General features: G+C 44.3%; 1 protein-coding gene across 5 annotated transcripts in view; it reads left to right on the top strand.

Moving 5' to 3' along the window:
• Positions 1-21,752, top strand: part of AKAP13 (A-kinase anchoring protein 13) — a 248,683-nt gene that overhangs the window by 61,717 nt on the left and 165,214 nt on the right. For all 5 annotated transcript variants that reach the window (XM_081838601.1, XM_081838603.1, XM_081838602.1 and 2 more), the window contains exons 2-3: positions 366-457; positions 15,117-15,160. In XM_081838601.1, coding sequence (XP_081694727.1) covers positions 15,128-15,160 — 33 coding nt within the window. In that variant the 5' untranslated portion in view covers positions 366-457; positions 15,117-15,127. The remainder of the gene's footprint in view (positions 1-365; positions 458-15,116; positions 15,161-21,752) is intronic.

Below are 21,752 nucleotides of genomic sequence, written 5' to 3'. Positions count from 1 at the left end.
ACTTCCAGTTTATATTTATAAATAAATTAAATCTTTTAAAAAATATTTCTACCTCAACCCTAATAATAATAATAATAATAATAATAATAATAATAATAATATTCCCCCAGGGAATATGAATTAAACAACCCAACTTTTGTTCTGTGTGTGTGTGTGTGTGTGTGTGTGTGTTTAATCTTAATTTTCATTCTTTTTTGTTTTTCTTTCTTCTTATGTGTTAATAAAGTGAACGTTTTGTTTAAATACAAAGATGTTGAATTAATAAAGGATCAATATATATGCCAAACAGTTAAATAGACTAGTCATTGTATTGTTGGCAAGTTCCATGTTTTCTACTTATGCACAATGTTTTCTCTTTTCTCTAGGGCTCTGCCATAATTTATGGTGATCTGCTGTGCCTGATTCTTGGGGTTTGGCAGAAGTTGCTGGAGCTTGCATGCTGCTTCATGCAGTTACAGTAAGTTAAAAAAAACACACACACATAATAATCTGTACCTTTTTATGGAGATTTCCAATTGACCTGACACCACAGAATGCTAGACTAGATAGCCTGTTGCCTGATCCAGCAGGTCTCTTACATTCTCAGGTGCTCATGCTGCAATGCATGTAATGAGCTGGGATCCAAAGTTGTGTCCAAGGGGCTTACACAGGGAAGGCAAGACCTGTTCAAAGTAGACCCATTGAGTCAGATTCAACCAAGTTGCTGTGCTAGCGCAACAAGTCCCACTAGTGCAACTGTACATTTCTCCCCCTGCCTCTCCCCAAATGCTTGGAAGTATCAGGAAAATCCTCCAGAACAGAATTGGGGGTGGGGAGGGAGAACAAAAAAATAATAAAAAATAAGAGGCTGCTGGATCAGGCCAATGGCCCATCTAGTCCAGGATCCTGTTCTCATAATGGCCGCCCAGATGCCTGGGGAATAAATCTTAAAGCAGGACCTAAGCAGGACTCTGTGGTTTCTAGCAACTGGTGTTCAGAAGCATTACTGCTTCTGTCTGCCTGTGAAAGAAGGGAGATTGTTTTGTCTGGTGAGCAGAAATGCTAATGCTGATGGAATGATCTCCTTAGTAAGCTTTTTAAAATTTATTGTGACACCGACTTCCACCTAAAGAAATAAAGCAACGTGGCTTAATTTAGGTCCATTCATTTCAATGTGTCTGCTGTAACTTGGATACAGCCCATTGACTTTGACATGCTCAGTGTTGATTTTTGGCTCTTGAGCAGCAGAACAGCTGGATCACACATTGCTTTGGGAAGCCCCTCCACCCCGCTGTGTGCCTGAAAAATCTTTTGTTGTGTGACATTGGGGGGACTATTATCAGTGCCAAGCCTAAAGCACACCCCCACCCCTGGTGTATGGAAATTGCAGGACTCCATCAGGCCCAGTCTCCAGTCTCTAGGAAGCCCACTTCCACAAGGAGAGGAGATGCCCAACAGCTTAGATGGCTTTAAAAGACAAATTCGGTGACTACTAGCCAGGATTGCTTTGCATGGCCCCCAGTGTCAGAGGGAGCGTGCCACTGAATAGCAGTTGCTTGCATTCTGCTTGCAGATTTCCCGTAGGTATCTGGTTGGCCACTGCGAGAATACGATGCAGGACTGAATGGACCATTGGTCAGATCCAGCAGGGCTGCTCTTAAGTACTTAGTCTTCCAGGTGTGGCAAGATAAATCTTGCTTCAATGTACTCAGTGTACTCCTTGTGAATTTGCACTCTGAAATACTTGTTACTACTTTAAACAAAAAAAACAACAACAAAACCCTGCAGTTTTCCAAAAAGCATTTAAACGGAACAGAAGTATGTTCTTGTGTTGGATGTTAGCTCTTGAAATATTTTGCCCCTGGCTGTACCTTATTTCACCCACCGCCAACCACATTGCTAACTAACCGCCAGAAGTGTAATCGGTTAGTTGGTTTCCCAGCCTGTCTGACCTCTGCTTATTCCAGCTAAAACCACTTCCTCCCCCCTATTTCTTGAGTGTTGAGTGGGAGGGAATGTTTATAGAGGGAGAACAGTGAGATAAATGCACACATACTCCCATAATCTCATACATGCACCTCATTCTCCAAGAGCCCATACTCATGTCTCCAAACAGCACCACTCTCACGCACAAAATCGAGGGACAGTGGTACCTTGGTTTAAGAACAGCTTAGTTTATGAACAACTTGGATTAAGAACGCTGCAAACCTGGAAGTACGTGTTTTGGTTTATGAACTTTGCCTTTGAAGCAGAACATATTCTGTTTCATGTTGAGTGTGTTCCATTTTAAAATTGAGTCTCCCGCTGCTATGGGAAAGCACACCTTGGTTTAAGAATGGATTTCCAGAACTGAATAAGTTCATAAACCAAGGTGCCACTGTACTGAAGTGCAGAACACGTTAGAACAGAAAATCAGAAATGTTGGTGCTCAAGATGGAGAATCCAAATGGTGCCTTTTCTCTCTATGGGTATAGTTCTCACAGTGGTTAAGTATTCAGTCCCTCTTCGCAGGGAACTCTGGGAACTGTAGCTCTGTGAGGGGATAGAGTGTCTCTTAACAACTCTCAGCACCCATAACAAACTGCAGTTCCTCAAAATACCATGATATTGTTCTCAGAGTATAGTACAAACGATCTCTGGTACAGCATTACTGGGGCTTCGCAGTTGGAACATATCACAACAAACACTTGGTGCTGCTGTATTCTGGACAAGTCGGAAGTTGTTTAGTTGTCTTAAGGAACTATTGAGTTGCTGCTTTATTTTCCAATTTGAAAGCAGATAGAACAAGGCTATGTTTGGAAAGGGCCACTGCATAAAAATAGTCACAGAAATAGAGTTATCTAGCTTTGGCTTTCAGTTCCGCATACCTTTCTGAAAAGTAGATTGAGTCATCGCGGGCAGGCAATTGTGTATTCTCCGTTCAGCTATGTGCATCAATACTTGTGGTAAAACAGTGAGCATTGTGTTACAGATTCTGGACAAGGGAAAGAAGCTTATGACGAGGGTGAGCTCAGTCAGTATTATTAGAGCCAGCTGATAATCCTTTTACACACCCGTTACTGCATCGACAATATTTCTGCTATATCCGAAACGAGAGTGCAGAAAGGGCGAGAATGGTGAGTGGCAGACAATTGCTTCTTGGCAGGGTTCTGAAATAGTGTTTTTGGGAGTGGAGTCTTTTGCAGAGTGGACAGAAGTGGAATGGAGGAGAAGAGCAAGACGCCTGGATTCAAAGAGGAGGAAAGCTGTTGCTGTCCTCCCTTCCCTCAGAGAATGGCCGATAAGATGTCTATTGGCATTATTTACTTCTTGTCCCTGTTTTGTCTGCTTGCAGCACTTCCTTGGATGAGGGAGCTGGAGGCTGCATTTCTAGGAATTTTGAGTGAGGCGTGTTGAAAACTTTGCAACATTTCTTCCTGGAACCACTTTGAGCTATTTGCAGAAAGATTATTTTTAGGCGCAGGGGAAGCTGCCTTTGTACTGACCATTGGTCCATCTTGCTCAGTAGGTTCACAGCAGTTGGCAGCAGATCTCCAGGATTGGGAGATGCCAGGGACCTTCTGAATGCAAAGTGAATCCTCTACCCCCTGAGCTTTAGCTCTTCTCTTTAAAGTTCTCATTCTCTCTCCCAACCCTCCAGTTTTTGTTTTTTTTAAACTGATTTGCTTAGGAATTCCTATCTGCTTCTGTACCAGTCTTGCAATTCTGGAGTTAGTTGTGATGAGGCAGCAACCAGTCATTGTGGCTATTAATGACTTGAGTGGACAAATGCTATCATGCAGTATAAAGCAGTTTCCTATATTCACATGTCCCTAAGAAGTATCTAATGGCAGGTTGAAGAGGATGGAGGTTTAAGCTGTGAAAGAGAGCTTCTTGGGAAATTGATGATGAAATTGAGGCGGTTGGCCCTATTAAGAACATCTTAGCAAGCTTAACTGAGTTGGTTTTAAATATAAATTAAATCTGCCTATAGTTGCATATAAGGGGCACAGGTGGCGCTGTGGGTTAAACCACAGAGCCTAGGACTTGCCGATCGGAAGGTTCGAATCCCTGCAACGGGGTTAGCTCCCGTTGCTCGGTCCCTGTTCCTGCCAACCTAGCAGTTCGAAAGCACATCAAAGTGCAAGTAGATAAATAGGTATCGCTCCAGCGGGAAGGTAAACGGCGCTTCCGTGTGCTGCTCTGGTTCGCCAAAAGCAGCTTAGTCATGCTGGCCACATGACCTGGAAGCTGTGTGCCAGCTCCCTCGGCCAATAAAGTGAGATGAGCGCCACAACCCCAGAGTTGGCCACGACTGGACCTAATGGTCACGGGTCCCTTTACCTTTACCTTATAGTTGCATATGCATAAAAAGCAATTTGCGTAAGGAAAATTACTTCTGTTTTTAGCTATGTTACTGCCACTGCCATCTTAGAAGAGGCATTCTGCCCTGCCTGTCCGTGAGAGGGGGTTACCTCTTGTATAAGTGCACATTCTACCTATGTGTTTTTTATGTTAAGATTTGTTTGATACAAGTCATTTTTAAAGCCACCTTCCTGATTTTAATTAGTCAACCTGATTGTTGCAGCCCTAGTTGGTACCTTGCACAGAGGAGATGAATAGGGTTGCAAAATCATAGCAGTGATGCTGTATGGGTACATGAAGTGTCATTGTTGGGCAAAACGGAGCTAAGGAATTGCAGGAGAGGGCTTGTGCATGCACAGTTATGTGTGCTCACTAAGATGTGCAGAGCATCACTGAGAAGAGAGGTAGGCTAGAGTGTTGGGGAATCCAATGTGGTGTAGTGGTTAAGCGTGGTACGGTAGACTCGTAATCTGGTGAACTGGGTTCGCGTCTCCGTTCCTCCACATGCAGCTGCTGGGTGACCTTGGACTAGTCACACTTCTTTGAAGTCTCTCAGCCCCACTCACCCCACAGAGTGTTTGTTGTGGGGGAGGAAGGGAAAGGAGAATGTTAGCCACTTTGAGACTCCTTCGGGTAGTGATAAAGCGGGATATCAAATCCAAACTCCTCCTTCTCCTCTTCTTCTTCTTCTTCTTCTTCTTCTTCTTCTTCTTCTTCTTCTTCTTCTTCTTCTTATTCACTTGTCTTTTCTAAGTACTGTATAATCCAGTTGCAGCCCAGACCAGCTCCTGTTGTAGGTGCTGCCTGACTACATTCTGGGTGGTGCAGTGCAATTCCCTTTGCAGCAGACAGGATACTGCTGGGGAACATACCTTGGTGCTCTGTGAGTGTTGCAGGGAGCACATCTTAAAAGAGTTGTTGGCTCTCATCAGGAAGCCAGAAACTGGGGTTGCAATTTAAACACGGAAGAGATCAGTTTGTGGAGCTCCTCTCAAAACACTTCTGAAGAAGGCATAGGCGTGCCTTGCTTTTAACTTTAGTGCGGCCTTTTTGTAAAAATACTGTCTGCTTTAAAAAGCAGCTTTGTTTATTTTCTTTCATGTCTGTATTTTGCTAATGACGTTGGCCTGTTTTGGGTGTCTTGTGCTGAGTCTTCCACCAACAGGTCTGAACTTGAGCTTCTTAATCGAGAGGTCTGGAGGGTGGCAACATGAGAACGGGGCCTTCTCTGCAGTGGCTCCCTGTCTGTGGAATGCTCTCCCCAGGGATGTTTGCCTGGCGCCTTCATTATACACCTTTAGGCGCCAGGCAAAAACGTTCCTTTTTAACCAGGCCTTTGGTTGACCTGATCAACTTCCCATACCCTTTTAAAATGTGGCTCTTTTGGGGGGGGCATTATTGAGTTATTGCTTTTATTTTAATTTTATATACTGTGACCCTTTTATGTGAACTGCTCTGAAACTTCCCGGTATAGGGCAGTACATAAATTAAATAAATCATCAGCAGCAGCATTCTTCTCCAGTGTCCTATCTTCAGCATGATCTGTTCCCAGGGATTTTGAAAGTATTGCACTTTTCTGTGAAGGGTGCCCAACGAGCCAATGGAAGTTACTAGAGGCTGACCTCTTCTGTATCTCTTCAAAACAACAACAGATTTCAGTATTATCCAACACTGCAGCTCCACTGGTACAACACACCTTTTTGTGCACATCAAAACTTCCTCTTCCTCTTCCTCTTCCTTTCCTCTCCAGGTGGGGGACCCTCCGGAGCAGATTTGGGGGTAGGGGTGGCATACATACATACATACATGATGTTATTCGTATGCCACCTTTCCATAGTTAAAACCATGCTCAAGGTGGCTTACAACATGAAAAAACAACATAATTACAAACATAACAAAAGCAGTAAAAACAGTAAAACACCCCAAAAGACACAACCAAATTAAACAATTTCTACTATGTTTTTATATATGCTGAAAGCTGCCCATAGTGACTGGGACAACCCAGTCAGATGGGCGGATTACAGACGTTGTTGTTGTATTTTATTTTTATTATTCAATCATAAAAAGGTATAAAATAAAGATACAAAAACAATATCAAAACCAGCAACAGCAACAACACTCCCTGTGCCAGCAGAAACCCCTAAATAGCACTCTGTTCAGCAGTCTCAGCTTTTGTAACTAGCGTCAGTCAGGGCCCTCCCCTCTCAGGCCAGATGGAAAAAGACCTGCAAGGCAGGGAGAAAGGTCTCCCACGTCTCAATGCTGATGACAAGACATGGGGTGAGGAGTGGAAATTGGAAGTCCTATTGTGCAAGTGCAATCCTGCTTCTCCAGCATTGTTATACAACCCTTTAAACAACTCAGCTGAACTATTAGCTTGATCCGGTAGTATAAAATTGCCCGTTTTTAATCAATAACAATTAATGAAATAATAATAATAGTTGCCTGATAGAAATCATCCAAAGTGTAGCAATCAGCAGAAGTTTTCCTAATGGGGTGTGCTGCTCCCTTGAAACTGTTCTGTAAAGCAAGGAGGCCTTCCAGATGATGTTGGACTACAACTCCCATCAGGCTTTGCTATTGGCTGCACTGGCTGGAGCCGATGGGAGATGAAGCTCAGCAACATCTGGAGGTTCCCCACCCATGACTTAGAGGGTGCAGGGCCTGCTATGTGGTTCACACGACTTTGTCCCCAGCGCATCACCTCTGTTCCTTTGCCCTTTCCCCAGCATCTGCCGCCTCCCTCTGCCTAATGGTAGGACTGACCCTGATAGTTGGACATGTCTCTGTGATGTGCAGGGCAACAGCCAAGCGAGCTGGACCTCAGCATTGCTCTTTGTTGATCTTAGGGCATGCCCTGGGATGTGCCCGACACTCCCCAGCAGTGTAAGATCAGCCATGCTATTGTAGTGGGACATTTGTCTGCCCTTACTGATTATTCTTTTGTGAGCCTAGCAGGAGAGCTTGAAAGACACTGTTGTAGGGAAATCAACTCCCCACAACCGCCTCCTCCCACCCCAAGACTCCTCCTGAGCAGGAGAACCAAAAAAAGCCAAACCCTTTCATGCTCTGAGCAGCCACTGACAGTGATCATCTTCCCTTGAGGCTCTGTAAACATCCTTGTTAAACGTCAAGGATGCAACACAATTGTTCTTTTGTTTAGACTTTAAGCTTGCATCTCTCACCTCTTTTCTCCCACCACCCATCTGTGGTCTCTTCCTCTACTTCCCCCCTTCCTTTCAAATTTTTTTTTGCTGCTTTGAATAGCTCACTTATAAGCAAGTTCCACTTTTGTCTCTGTAACTGTTTTGCCCCATTGAGCTTCCCTTGCATAACTTCCTTTGGACTACTCCAAACGAAGTCCTTTCTCCTAGACATCATGTTGTCATCCCTTGTCATGTGGCCAAGTCATTTGTAGCCAATAGCCCTGGTTTTAAGAAAATTCTATGTGTGATTACATAATGAATTCTGTACCCAGGAAATCCAGATTTTGCACAAAGAAAAACTAAGTTCTGGGCTCTGTGGGGATGGGGGAGAAATTTGATTCAGTTCGCCTCTAAAGATGAATCTGTCAAATCCGCACTTTCTGAAGCAATATGAGAACCAAAACACAGCCATCCTTCGAAATTGTGCTTGTTTGAATTTCGCAGTTCTCCAACCAACCATTGTTTACAAAAACACATATATTAGGTAAAAGTATACCTACAGATGAATATATTAATGAAAATAAGATACAACAACTCACTGTCTAAAGAAAAATTGCTTGCAGAAATACGTACATTAGTCAAAACTGCATAGAAAAATGATGAGGAGAAATTTGCACTAAAGCACTGGTTAAGTTTTCATGAGGATTTTATAAACCACAACTTCTTGCAGAAATTTGGAGAACTAAATTTAAGATTGGAAAAAGTGAGTAACCGAGAGAACAAAAACTGACAGTTGTGTGGCGAGTTCCCGCCCCCACCCGGATAAATAAAGACACAAGACACCGTAATGTAAGGTTAATTGGGCGAATTAGGCCACAACTTTATTGAATTCAGGAATGAGAGGCATTGGCATAGGCATTGGTCCTAACGACTATCCGGCTCCAGCCCATTTGCTGGAGACACTGGGAAGGGTTAACCTTATATCGGGGGAGACTCCCGCGAGGCACTTCGGCTAGGAGCTCCCCCGGGTCACCGCTCTGGGGCGTGCCTTTGGCCCACACCTCCATAGGCTTCGGACAGGGCCACGCCCCCCGGGGTCCTTTAACGGACCACCCTTCGCTCGCTGGGGGGAGGTGATGGCGTTCCTCCCCCCCCACATCGTCTTAACCCCTTCATACCAATGCCTACCGCCAATGCCGAGAAGTTGTGACGAGTTGCTACGAGGTAGGCGAAAAACCAAAAGGCCCGAAATTGCCAATTGGGAAAAATTCCTACCATGCCCCCTTCGGCGACAGACCGAAGTCCGTAGCAATGTCAAAGGCCTGCCTAAGCCTAACCTAAAGGGAGGGAGGGTGGGAAAACGTGAGGGCGAGCCGGCGAAAAGAGGGCGAGCCCCCTCCGCGCTGGCCCTAAATAGGGCAGGCCACGCCCCCCATCCGACCAGCTGATTGGCTGGCGGGGGGGGGGCAGGCCTGACGGGGATTCCCCTGCTCTCGCGGGGGCTGGACCCAGCCCCCGCTCACGTGGGGTGGGCGTGAAGCCCGCAACCCCACCTCCTGGGGCAGGCCCGGAAGTGGCTATCTTGCTATCCTTAGCGCTCACTATATATTTAGGGAAATTGAGCATTTTTTTAAAAAATGTTTTTTTGCTTTTCTTCAGTTTTTGCACCCAGAAAATCTGGGTTTTCTGTTACTGGGGAAAGGCAAGAAACTATTCAGAGCACTGAATCCCCGCCCCAAGATTTCACCTAGTGGAAATCTCACTTGGCTGCTTGGTTTCTTAGAATCTGGTAAGTGTCGCTCAGAAACTTTCAAGTAAATATTTGCAGCCACAAGGTCTAGATACTTGATTTCACATAAAATGATAGGTGATGTTCCGAAGCTGAATTCTGAATACAGTTTCATATTCTTTTCTCCTATGGAATTCCAGCAAATATCCAGCCCTGGGCACAGCTGTGTTTTACCATGTGCAAACCACAGCCCCTGTATATGATGTTCTGCCACCCACCCCAGTTCTCTTCATATGCAGACTGGTTCTTAAAACTTGTGCAACCTTGCCACTGGTTTGGTGTTGTTTGCTCCCTCTTATTTGACCTCAGCACCCCTAGATGACCTGTTGTATGCTAATTGGGTAAAAGCCTAGTGTATCTCCATACAGTACTCATTGTAATTATTTTGGTATCGGCCACTTGGCATGTCTGCTAAAACACGGAGATCAGAAATGTGTCCAGTTTCTCTTCACTGGAGATTTTGTCCATTAAACGAGTTTAAACAAAACTCTTGACTTAGATTGTGGTGTTGTTGTTGTTGTTGTTGTTTAAAGAAACAGGTTATTTATTTATTTTGCAACACATGGGTTTTAATGCCTCAGTTGGGAAAGTTTGTTTCTTGCTGAGATTAGTGGAGTAGATCTGAAGCTGGATCTAGGCACCAGGCTCTTTGCTGTATATTTGGATTTGAGCTTCATGTGGAACACCGAAACGTAAGATCTGGAGGGCACCAGGTTGGGAATGACTGGCCTACACTGATTTGGCAGCAGATCTTCACGGTTTCAGGTAGGGTTCTCTCGGCGCCCTCCCTGGGAGATGTTGGGGATTGAATCTGAGACCTTCTGCAGATTCTCTGCACTAAGCTGCAGGTTTTCCCTGTGCCACAAAGAATCGGGCTTGAATGGGTCAGACTCCTCTTGGACAGAGCTGTAATAATGCCTGAGAATGGCTTAATTCACATTAACCATGAACATACACAATCGGACACGACAGGCTCCCTCTTCTGTGATGTTGGTACACTTCAATGGGTAGCATGTACTCAGCCAGGGCTGAGAGTTTGTAGTGATTCTGCAGGAGCACTGAATAATGTAGAATGTGGTGTTTGTGCCACGGCTTTAGCTTTCTTGGGTTTCATCTCAAAAGGAAAAAAAAAAAGAGCAAAGTTTTTAGTACTCCTGCATTGTGATATGATGCAGCATAAGCAATGCTTATTAAAACCAGAGGTACTAGAAATATGATTTGAAATTAGGCCTCAAGAGGTTTGTTACCTGCTGCCCTGCATTGCTGCTCCTTACCTCCCGCTGATTAGCAAAACCCAAATACGCAAGTTGTGCTAATTTGCGGGAAACTGACTCAATTTGTAGTTTTTGCCCATTCCAAAACTTGAATATTTTTAGCTTGGAAAATAAACAGGATACACAACTCTGGGTGTATTTACAGTCATACCTTGGGTTGAATGTTCGAGTTGCACTCCATAGCACCCTGGAAGTAACAGTGTTACTTCCGGGTTTCACCGCTTGCGCATGCGCAGATGCTCAAAATGACATCACACGCATGCGCAGAAGTGCTGTCGCTGGTTACGCTTGCTTCTCGATGCGAACGGGGCTCCGGAATGGATCGCGTTCGCATCTAGAAGTACCACTGTATACCGAAGATGTGTACCGTTTTATACTAGTTTAGCTGTCATGGATTCCACTAGAGACTTATGGGAAATGTAGTTTGGCAGGGGTGCTAAGAATTCCTATGGCTTCCATCCACCATGTTTGGGGCGCATGAATGGTTATTAAATCTCGTTTAAATCAGTAGTACAGATGCCTGCTAAAAAGAGGACATGGTCCTGTTGTGTTGTGCCTTCTTCCAAAATTTGAAAAGGAAACATTTTTGGGCATTGTCATGCAACCCTTCCTAAAAATAGCCTTAATATTTTGGATGGAATGCTTTCTTATTCACAGTGCTCTATTCCTTCCCATAAATCTCTGCATCCTGTTTCTGCAAGAAAAGAAAAAGATGATGTTACCAGAGCAAAGAATCTGTCTTGTTAAATGTACCAGGAGCAAATTGTTTGCGTAGTACGTCTGGCAGAGAGTGAAATGGGAGAATCATATAACAATTGTATAACACAGCAATACTAATGCCATACATGGAGAAGTTTTATCAGATTCTGAAAACGTTTAAGGAACAGTTAATAACTGAGGTTTGCATGAGCTACGAGCTATCAAGGTAAGAGGCAACCAAGTATGGTTATGCTTTTGAAACTCTAAGGCGTCCCTGCGTTTGACAAATCTTTAAGAGGCTTGTTCAACTTAGTGTTTCTTAAGAAACCCATGCAGATGCCCAAAGGATACTAGAGTGCTTTTTAAATACACGAGTTTAAAGTGATGCTGTTTTTTAAAATTGCTTTTTCATTTCCGGTATTGAAGCATTAATAACTTTGAATGAAAAATAAAATTAGATGGTTTAAACAAGGAAGTGGGGTAGAGGAAAAAGCAAATAAGTTAAGCTATAGAAAAACCAGAGGAAGTATTATCAGTCAGTCGATTATCAAACTCCACAATCGGGTAATAACCCCTGATCATTGGCCATTCTTGCTAGGGCTGATGGGAGATAAGGTTCAATTACATCTGGAGGGCTGAAGGTTTCCCATTTATTGGAACCAGCCAAAAAAATATATTCTTAGTTGTTCTTTGGGCTAAACTTAGTGTGACACAGGAGATGCATGGAGTGCAAAGGATGCTAGTAGGGGAATAGTAGAGCGGAAGGCAGGGAGGCCAGCAGTAGGGGGCGCCAGAGTAAATGGCTAGTGGAGCAAGAGCCTATGATTGGTTGAGCCTAATGATTCTAGTTTATTCTCAATCTTCCTCCCTGCATTCTGCAAGGGCAACGTAGAGACCTGGCTGATAGTCAGGACCATCTCCTGGGCTGATTGTAGCCAGGTGAGGGTGGGTTGGTGACAAACTGAGGTTGGTGGGGCTGTGGCTCACTCACCCATATGTATTAGCCTTCACTGATGGAGAGCCTGCTGGCAAGTTTTACTTAGTCTAATGAAGTAGCCGTGGATAGTAGGGAGACTGAATGTGATCAGAGCAATGTGTGTGTGTACTTAACCCTATATTCACACAGAGGAAAAGTGTAGCTCAGAGTCCTGGCTCCTGCCCAAGAATAACAGCAGGTGCACTTTCTTGTAAGTAAAGAAGCCAAGCTTTATTCTAGCAATTTGACAGTGCAAACGCAGCAAAAGTAGGAGAGCAGGAATCAGTCCAGATGCCCTAAGGCTCCAGTGATGAGGCAAGGATCAAAACAACTTAGGAGAAGTGCTTCAAGGTTCCCCAATCACAGTTCAGGGACAAGGCCCAGGGATCAGGATTCCAGGATCTGCTATGTGAGGCTGCATGGCTGTTCCAACAACAGGTCCTGTCTACCCGCCAGGCAGTGTTAGAAACTGAGATACGAAAGCGAGGAGCTGAATGGCACCTTAAACCTAGGTTATGGGCGTAACAATGGAATGTCTAGGCACACTTTTTAAATAATAAGAATACAAAGCTGAAAATGAATGAACCGCAGCTAAAATGTTTTGTTCATTTTTCACATGGTCTAGGCCTCATCTGAAGACTTCAAAAAACAAAGTCATGCTTCCCTGCATGTCCCCCTAATATTCCTATTGAGGGTCCCTTCTGCAGTCTTCAGAGAGTGGCTGGAAGTGGGGAGGCAGAAAAAGCTCCTCCTTTCCTTCTGCTCTGCGGACAAGTAAAAAAAGGGCTCCATAGTAGCTTACATACAGTCAGTTAAAATGAAACAGTCGCTGCCCACAGGCTTACAATCTTAAAAACACAACACACAAGGGAAATGGAATAGGGGAGGAAGAGGAGAAATCAAACTCAGTCGCCAATTCTTGAACAGTTGTTCTTACAAGGACCAGCTTGCACTGTTCAGGGGTAGGAGCTGGTCTGCCATATCATAACTTATGGAGTAAGTAAGGTCTGTTTCCCATCTCCCCTGTTGATGCAATCCAATTGAAAGGCCCAGTTTTTGGGGTCTTGAGCTTAGAGTCCCAGTGTGCCATGGGGCAAATTATATGCATCACATGTTTATACCCAGGGAAATTGGGTGTTGGGTAACAAAGAAAACTAATAATCAAATTTGTGGCAGATTGCAAAAAATGGATTTCATATGCTGGTCACTACAAAGCAGCTGGGGGGGGGGAGAAAAGAGGATGAAACAAGTTGGGGGGGGGACTTTATTAGACCAAGTTTCCATGTTGTGCAGAACTTTTTATATAGTTAGGGTGGTAAACAGACCAAGGTGGTGGTAAGTGGAGATGGGTGCTGTTGAAGCCGTTAATTTTGCATCTTGCTGAGAACAAGAAATACAACAGTGGTTGTTTCCCCATACCTGGGAACACAAAAACTTATTACCCCGTAGTGTCTCCATCCTTAGACACAAGTTCTTTGTTGGGCAGTGAAGAACTCTGGAGAATACAAGAGGTTGCACACTGTTTTGGGTGTGTTTTTTTTGTTGGCCTAACAAAAGTATTGCTTTTATAATGGATTTGAGAATATTTCTTATGGACCATGACTTTACTGTGTGACTCTGGAAGTAGCAAATAGTGTGCAGATATCTGCTGGAGGATTCTAACCTTGATTCCTTCTAACAAGGGATAATGGGTGGAGGTGGCAGTGCCTTGGGCATTTGACACCTTCCTTTAGGGCTTTAAGTAGATTAAATCATTTCAGAGATCCTGATTTGATTAGGTTAGAGGTCAGGCAGAAAGAGGCAGCTGCATGTTCTGGAGATCCTGATGAGTTTCTCTCTCGCATTGATTCAGTATCAGTTGAGGTCAGCAAATAAGCACGCGACTATGTTGTCTTGTGTGCCTAAAGTTTTGCTTTGCATATTCTCCCAGGCAATGGGGACATTCTTTTAGTCAGGATACTAGGGGCATACTTAAAATGTTTCTTGTTAACCAGTGATAGGTCAGTTTTCTGATAAGTTAAGCAGATGGTGTGTGGGGAAAGTTGAAAGTGAAGTTCCTAATGGCAGCTATTGGCTCCAGACCTCGGACACATAAAAGGTGTTTGCAATTTCAAGACCCCTGGTTTTGTCTCTGCTGTTTTTTTTGCATCTAGCAGCCCTGGAAGGAGAGGTATATTTGCATTGACAGGTGTAGCTGTCACATTCTAAGGCAGCTAGTTGAGTACTGTGACTTAGGTATGCATCTGTGTCAACTGTGATTGTCAATAATGACTTTAGGATTGTTCTCTTAAGAAGAAGAGGAGTTTGGATTTGATATCCCGCTTTATCACTACCTGAAGGAGTCTCAAAGCGGCTAACATTCTCCTTTCACTTCCTCCCCCACAACAAACACTCTGTGAGGTGAGTGAGGCTGAGAGACTTCAGAGAAGTGTGACTAGCCCAAGGTCACCCAGCAGCTGCATGTGGAGGAGCGGAGATGCAAACCCGGTACACCAGATTACGAGTCCACTGCTCTTAACTACTACACCACACTTAAGAGTGTAAATCTATATATTTCAGCATTTCGTTTCTTGAAAACCTTCAGATGATGTTTCTCTAATTTGTTCCACTGTGTTTGACTAAAACAACAACAACAAAAAAAACATTTGCCACTGAGAAACTGAGTTAAATCACACCTTCAAAGTATTTTTAAGCATGACCATGAATGATCTTGGAAATAATGTATGAGTTTTTAGGGTTTGTTCTTTTTTGAAAATATTGGACCGAATCTTGTGAAACCTTAGCACATAAGCACAAGCTTTTATGTACTAGATTCCACTTCATCAGAAGTGGATGCTATTTTTGCGATGTGGATGTTGGAAAATTATTCTGGTAATCCTTTTTTCTTTTTCCTTTCCTTTCTTTTTCAGCGTTCTGGGTCATGAAACTTAATCCACAGCAAGCTCCGTTGTATGTGAGTAAAACTTTTTTACCTACTTTTTCTATTCATGTGGGTTATTGAAACTAAACTTTGATACTCTTTTTACCTAATAACCAAATGTCCTTTGAAAATCCATACTACTGAGAAACAATTGCAATTGTTTGAAATTATAGTATTGTTGACGAGAAGTTAAACTGGACCTGATTCAAGGATTTACTGAAAGCAGCATATAATTTAGAGTACAGTCGTACCTTGGATCCCGGACGCTTTGTAAGTCAAACGTTTTGGCTCCCGAATGCCGCAAACCTGAAAGTGAGTGTTCTGGTTTGCGAACATTCTTTGGAACCTGAAAGTCCAACATGGCTTCTGATTGGCTTCAGGAGCTTCCTGCATCCAATTAGAAGCCGCGGCTTGGTTTCTGAACATTTTGGAAGGATTGAACCTTGACACCCTCTGCATGTAAAGGAGATCTACTACCACTGTGCTCTATTCCTCCTTCATGGCTGAGTGGGGATTTGAACTTTGGTTACTCAGGCCTAACCCCTGCACCATACCGGGATTAGTGTAGGGTTGCCATACGTATGGGATTTCCTGAATATATCCGGAATACCGCAGTCATAAGCAGTGTCTGGGTGGAAATTGGCAAAATGCCAGTGAAAATCCCGACTTTTGGCAATGTATGGCAGTGTCGTTTTTGCCAATTTTCCTTAAAAGGGTCCAGAAATGTCGTCTTTTGCTATTTTGACAAAGAAGCTCAACAACTTTGGCAAAAAATAAAAATTATCTCTGGATTTTAACCATTTTAAATATGGCAACCCTAATTAGTGTCCTGTTCCTAGTGGGGAAGGATATTCTGTTGGGCCCCCAGGAGCAGCTGCTGCCTCTTTCTTCTTCAAAGGTAAATTTGGGGGCTTTAGGGAAAGAGGAATCTGTTTGGCCGCTGTGAGAACAGGATATTGGACCAGGAGGGTCACTTGTCAGTGCTTAGGTGAGCAAGTTCGGTACTCCTGTGAGTGACCTTGAACCATTAGCTAGTCTAATTGAGCACTTGCAAAACCTTAGCCTCCTTTGGGGGTGAACCATGTGATGCTTGTACACCTGTAGAGATCACAACTCGAGTCACCAAGCAAGCCAAAAGTGTGCTGTGAAGTATTGTGCTGTGAGATTTCTTTTCTCTCTGGACTCTGTGTCTGCATTATTTAAGTGACTTTGCTAACATAATGAAGGAAGGAAGATGGCCAGTAGTCAGGGACCTGCATTTGTTGGTAGAATGCCACCTTGCTTTATAGTGCTTAATAAAAAGAATTCTTTGCACGCTAGGTTTTTTAATAAAAAAAAATACACGAATTACCTTGTGGCAAGGATGCAACCTGCGGTTTTCCAGCTCTGTGTAAGCTGCTCAGACATCCTTTTCATGTGGTCCCTTATATTAAAATGTGGTTGCTGAGCACATTTTTGTTTACACTTGAGTTTCTGGACAATATCCCAGAATCCACCAAGCAGTTCTGGAGATCATATTTGGTACTTCCAATCAGGTGTTCATGCTTACTCATTTTCCTTAAAGAAAAGACATCGACTGAGAGAATGGTGCAGTACTTAGTATGTGTGACTGAGAAAACAGGATGACATAATTTGAACAAGTGAACATTGCTTTGCAATACCTTTTTCCTGTGAAACATTTGGAAAAGACCAGCTATACACTATAAGAGACCTACATTGGCTCCCAGTACGTTTCCAAGAACAATTCAAAGTGCTGACCTTTAAAGCCCTAAAAGGCCTCGGTCCAGTATACCTGAAGGAGTGTCTTCACCCTCATCGTTCAGCCCGGACACTGAGGTCCAGCGCCAAGGGCCTTCTGGCGGTTCCCCCACTGCGAGAAGTGAGGTTACAGGGAACCAGACAGAGGGCCTTCTCGGTGCTGGTGCCCTACCATCAGATGTCAAGGAAATAAAACAACTACCTGACTTTTAGAAAACATCTGAAGGCAACGCTGTTTAGGGAAGTTTTTAATGTTCAGTGTTTTATCATGTTTTTAATATTCTGTTGGGAGCTGCTCAGAGTGACTGGGGAAACCCAGCCAGATGGGCAGGATATAAATAAATAAATAAATTATTATTATTATTATTATTATTATTATTATTTAATTAATTAAAGGGGTGCATGAAAGTGTTTCTCTGTGTTGGTGGGGAGCCATGATGGATTGTGGGAAGGGTATATGGAGGAGGACTGAGGGTGGGTAATCATCCTATGGTAAACACGAAGGGAAGTGGCTCTTAGGTTGTCTCTAGACTGTCAGTATTTTGCAGGAGGGATGGAAACGCATACTAGAACTTTATAGCTTTGTGTAATAAAAGTGAAACTAAGTGCTCTTGTTGCCCTGGCACTTTTGTGGTTAAAAAAGTAACAGGAAATGCACTGAAAACTGGGAAGAATGAATAATTAACAGGAAGACGTGCAAACACTGCAGAAAGTAGTTCAGGAGGAATGCTCATTGTCATATAACCGCTCCATAAAAAATTGGAATGTATTCTCAGTGAAGGCTGGGTATATAGTCTTAACATCTGTGAAAGGTTTGTGCGGCAAATTGGGATGAAAGCTCAGTAAACAGGTTGTCTGTGGGAAGCCCCCCACAGCTTTCAAACCTGGAATTGCCTGGAATAACTGTGGAAGTCATTGCTGGCAACTCAATAAGCGAGCCCCGTTTGGAAGGCCAGCTTCCTTAAAAAGGTCCCTTGACCATGGCTCTGGTAACGTGGTGCTTCAGAGGAAGTGGCATGCTGGGGCTGTATTTGGGGGCAGGGGCAGGCCCTTGCAGTTTTTTGTGGGTTTGGTGCTAATTCCTGAGAGCCAACAGTTCTGGCTGTTGCCTGAACCAGAGTCTGTGCTACTCAGATGGCAATAATGCAGAAACATTGGTGGAGCCTAGCAGAAGCAACTAGTAAAGTGGGATGACGTGTCGACGGTTCAGTGTAAATCTCACCTAATGCTCCATTGGTGCATCAGTGACACCTTCCGGAATACACTGGCAAAAAACAAAACAAAAAACCCCCACCGCCGCCAGTCTGAAGGGTTTACTGTCTGAAAGTGAGTTTTGGAAGCTTTGTCTGAAATTAGTTGTTCCCTTCCAGACTTCTCCTCCATGTTCTTAAGTCTGTGTGGCATATAAAATGCAAGCCTAGGTTGAGGGCTGTGCAGCACCACCTGGTGCCCGCTGCAGAACGTACACATCAAATTCTGATCTTGGTTTCTGTCCCAAAGTTTCCCTTGCCTTTGTTAGCGCTAAAAAGCTGAGAGAAACCAGCTTCTTTTGTTTCTTCAAAGTCCCCGTTTCTCTCAGCTTTTGCAGAAGTGGCCCTCACATTGAAATACTAGTAAACCGCGTTTCTGTTTCGATCAAGACTCTGCTTTCAAAATAATCGCCATTGCTCCAGCTAAGGTTGCTGTAAACAGAAGGCACTGGCTCTCTTACTCAATGTTTTAAAGAGATCCTAAACCAGCTTCAGATGAGCACTCTCCCTCTTTTGCTGCTTCCTAGAGCAAAGCATGGTTTGCTGGGACCTGCAACATAATGTTGCGTATATCCTTAGTCTCCAACAGGAGTGCTCCTTTACAGATGTCACTCTGAGATGGGATTGGCTAACTTGTGACTCTCCAATTGTTGTTGGACTCCAGATCCCATCAGCCCTAACTAGCATAGCCAGTGGTCATGAATGATGGGAGTTGTATTCCAGCAACGTATGCATGCCACCGGTTAGTAATCCCTGCTGGCAACGATTCTTCAGAGGCCCTCTGCATGATGCAAATCTCATTTTCAACCAAATAAATAGACACAGGGGTAGTACAGTTCAAACAGCAGTTTGGTTTTGACACGAGACACTACAGAGGGTCTTGAATCTGAAGAATATCTGCGGTGTTTCTTACCATCAACACAGGATCGATAAGAAACGAAGATTTAGTTTTCTGTCTTGGAGCCTCTTCATATCCTTTAGAGTCCTTGGGTGAGGACCCTCAGACCTGGGGACTGAATGAGCCTCCTCCCACCCACCCAGGCCTCCATTTGGGACTTGCAATTTCACCCCAGGCCACACCGCGACTTCATGGGGTACTTTGGCCCAGAAGAAATGTGTCCTTAAACTGCGATAATGTCTTTTGTGTGTCTGGCTGGAGGGATGGCATGTAGAAATCTTCAGACTTTGGTATGGTTGACTTGCAGCCTGCTTCACAAAGGTAAACGTCACCTCTGTTGCTGCACCCCATTTTACCTCTGCACCCCCTGTGTGCAACCGGTGTAGCCCCCCCAGATGACTGCTCATGAAAAGGGATGACCCTCAGGCTGACAAATGATAATAATAACGACGACGACGACAATAATAATAATAATAATAATAATAATAATAATAATAATAATAAATTATTTATACCCCGCCCATCTGTCTGGGTTTCCCCAGCCACTTTGGGAGGCTTCCAACAGAATACAGTGGTGCCTCGCAAGACGAAATTAATCCTTTCCGCGAGTCTCTTCGTCTAGCGGTTTTTTCGTCTTGCGAAGCAAGCCCATTGACGGCTTAGCGGATTAGCGCTATTAGCGGCTTAGCGGATCAGCTGATAAGCGGCTTAGCGGCTTAGAAAAAGGGGGGGGAGGAAAAAACCCCCGCAGGAACTCGCAAGACATTTTCGTCTTGCGAAGCAAGCCCATAGGGAAATTCGTTTTGCGAAGCACCTCCAAAACGGAAAACCCTTTCGTCTAGCGGGTTTTCCGTCTTGCGAGGCGTTCGTCTTGCGGGGCACCACTGTATTAAAATACAATAGTGTATTAAACAATAAAAGCTTCTCTAAACAGGGCTGCCTTCAGATGTCTTCTAAAAGTCTGGTAGTTGTTTTTTTTCTTTGACATCTGGTGGGAGGGCATTCCACAGGGTGGGCACCACTACTGAGAAGGCCCTCTGCCTGTTTCCCTGTCACTTGGCAAAGTTTCCCCCACCTTTGTGTTAAGGACTCAAGGAAGCCTCTTATTCTTTCTCAAGTTTTCATATTTCTTTTCTAATCATAACGTAATGTTCCATGGTTTCTGGAGAGTGTCCTCACTGGGATTTTTTTTTTGGTAGGGGCAGGGATGTTGTCCACTCTTTGTGTATTGATACTTCTGTATTCCTCAGGATTCACCTAATGTCCCTTCTAGTTTCTAGTAGCTTAGCTTTTTGTGCCAATCCTGTTGGCTATCAGAGGGGGCAATGATTTACTTACAAACTCTTAATTTAAAGAGGGTCCATGGATACGAAGAATGCAGCCCTGCCTCCTGCTCCCAATCTCTCAGTTGCAGTTGGAAGAGCCAGTCTTACATTTGCACGGTGCTGCTCCTCATCTGTTGAGGAGTTAAGAGTTACATCTGCACTGACCCGTGCACTCGGTCTGAAATATTTGCCATTGGGATACTTCAGCAGCTGCTCAGAAAGCTGAAACGCACCACCCGGCCCTGCTGTGTCTTTTGGCAAATGGCTTTAAGGGGATTAGGCGGAGAGTCGGCTAGCGCTAGCTCTGCAATCTTGGCCTTGGACTTTGGATCTGGAAAATAATTCAAGGAGCAAGAATGTTAAGGGACGTGTTTTGAAGTTCTCATGGAAAACACTTTTATCCTGCAGAGAGATGGAGCCAGGGCTCTTCAGATTTTTACCCTAGTTGTGGTCTGCGGTTAAACAGTGATACTATTTGTCAGCTCTTTAGATGTTGAGGGTTCACCTGGATTTCTTGGTCCAATGTTCTAGTGGATCAGTGTCCTTGTTGGCAGAATCTACTGCTCTGTAGGTATTCAGTAGGAAGGTTCTTACGGCTGTTTTAACACATTGACCTGGTTCACATGTAACCCTAAACTATGGCTGAGCATTACATAGAATCATAGAGTTGCATGAATCTTGGGGCTTGCATGTTCCTCCCCCCTTCCGTGGCATGGCTACGTGATCAAATATTTTTGCCTCTGTTTTTTGACTGACGCAATATGTGCAAATATGGACATACTATTGTTAGTCTTAACTATGGTTTTGGGCAGGGATGCGGGTGGCGCTGTGGGTTAAACCACAGAGCCTAGGGCTTGCCGATCAGAAGGTCGGCGGTTCGAATCCCCACAATGGGGTGAGCTCCCCTTGCTCAGTCCCAGCTCCTGCCAACCTAGCAGTTTGAAAGCATGAAGTGCAAGTAGATAGATAGGTACCGCTCTAGCGGGAAGGTAAACGGCGTTTCCGTGCGCTGCTGCTCTGGTTTTGCCAGAAGCGGCTTAGTCATGCTGGCCACGTGACCTGGAAGCTGTATAAAGTCAGCCAATAAAGTGAGATGAGCGCTGCAACCCCAGAGTCGGTCACGACTGGACCTAATGGTCTGGGGTCCCTTTACCTTTTATGGTTTTGGGCAGTGGTTTTCAACCAGTGTGCTGTGGCACCCTGGGGTGCCTTGAATGATGGTCAGGGGTGCTGCAGGCAACACTGGCCTCTGTCCCTCTTTCCTGCCCTCCCTCCTTTGATGCTCTCCCGTGTCTCTGCCTCCCAAAGGCTTGCACAGCTGTTTGTTGCAGCAGCCCTGGGTGCAAGCTTAGCAGGTGAATGGTGCCTCTGGGGCTAGCCAGGGGGTGCTGGTT

Source organism: Podarcis erhardii (genome assembly GCF_964252035.2).
Source record: "Podarcis erhardii genome assembly, chromosome: 14".
NCBI lineage: Eukaryota > Metazoa > Chordata > Lepidosauria > Squamata > Lacertidae > Podarcis > Podarcis erhardii.
The sequence above is the reverse complement of the archived record's forward strand: the minus strand, read 5'-3'. Positions and strand labels throughout refer to the sequence as shown.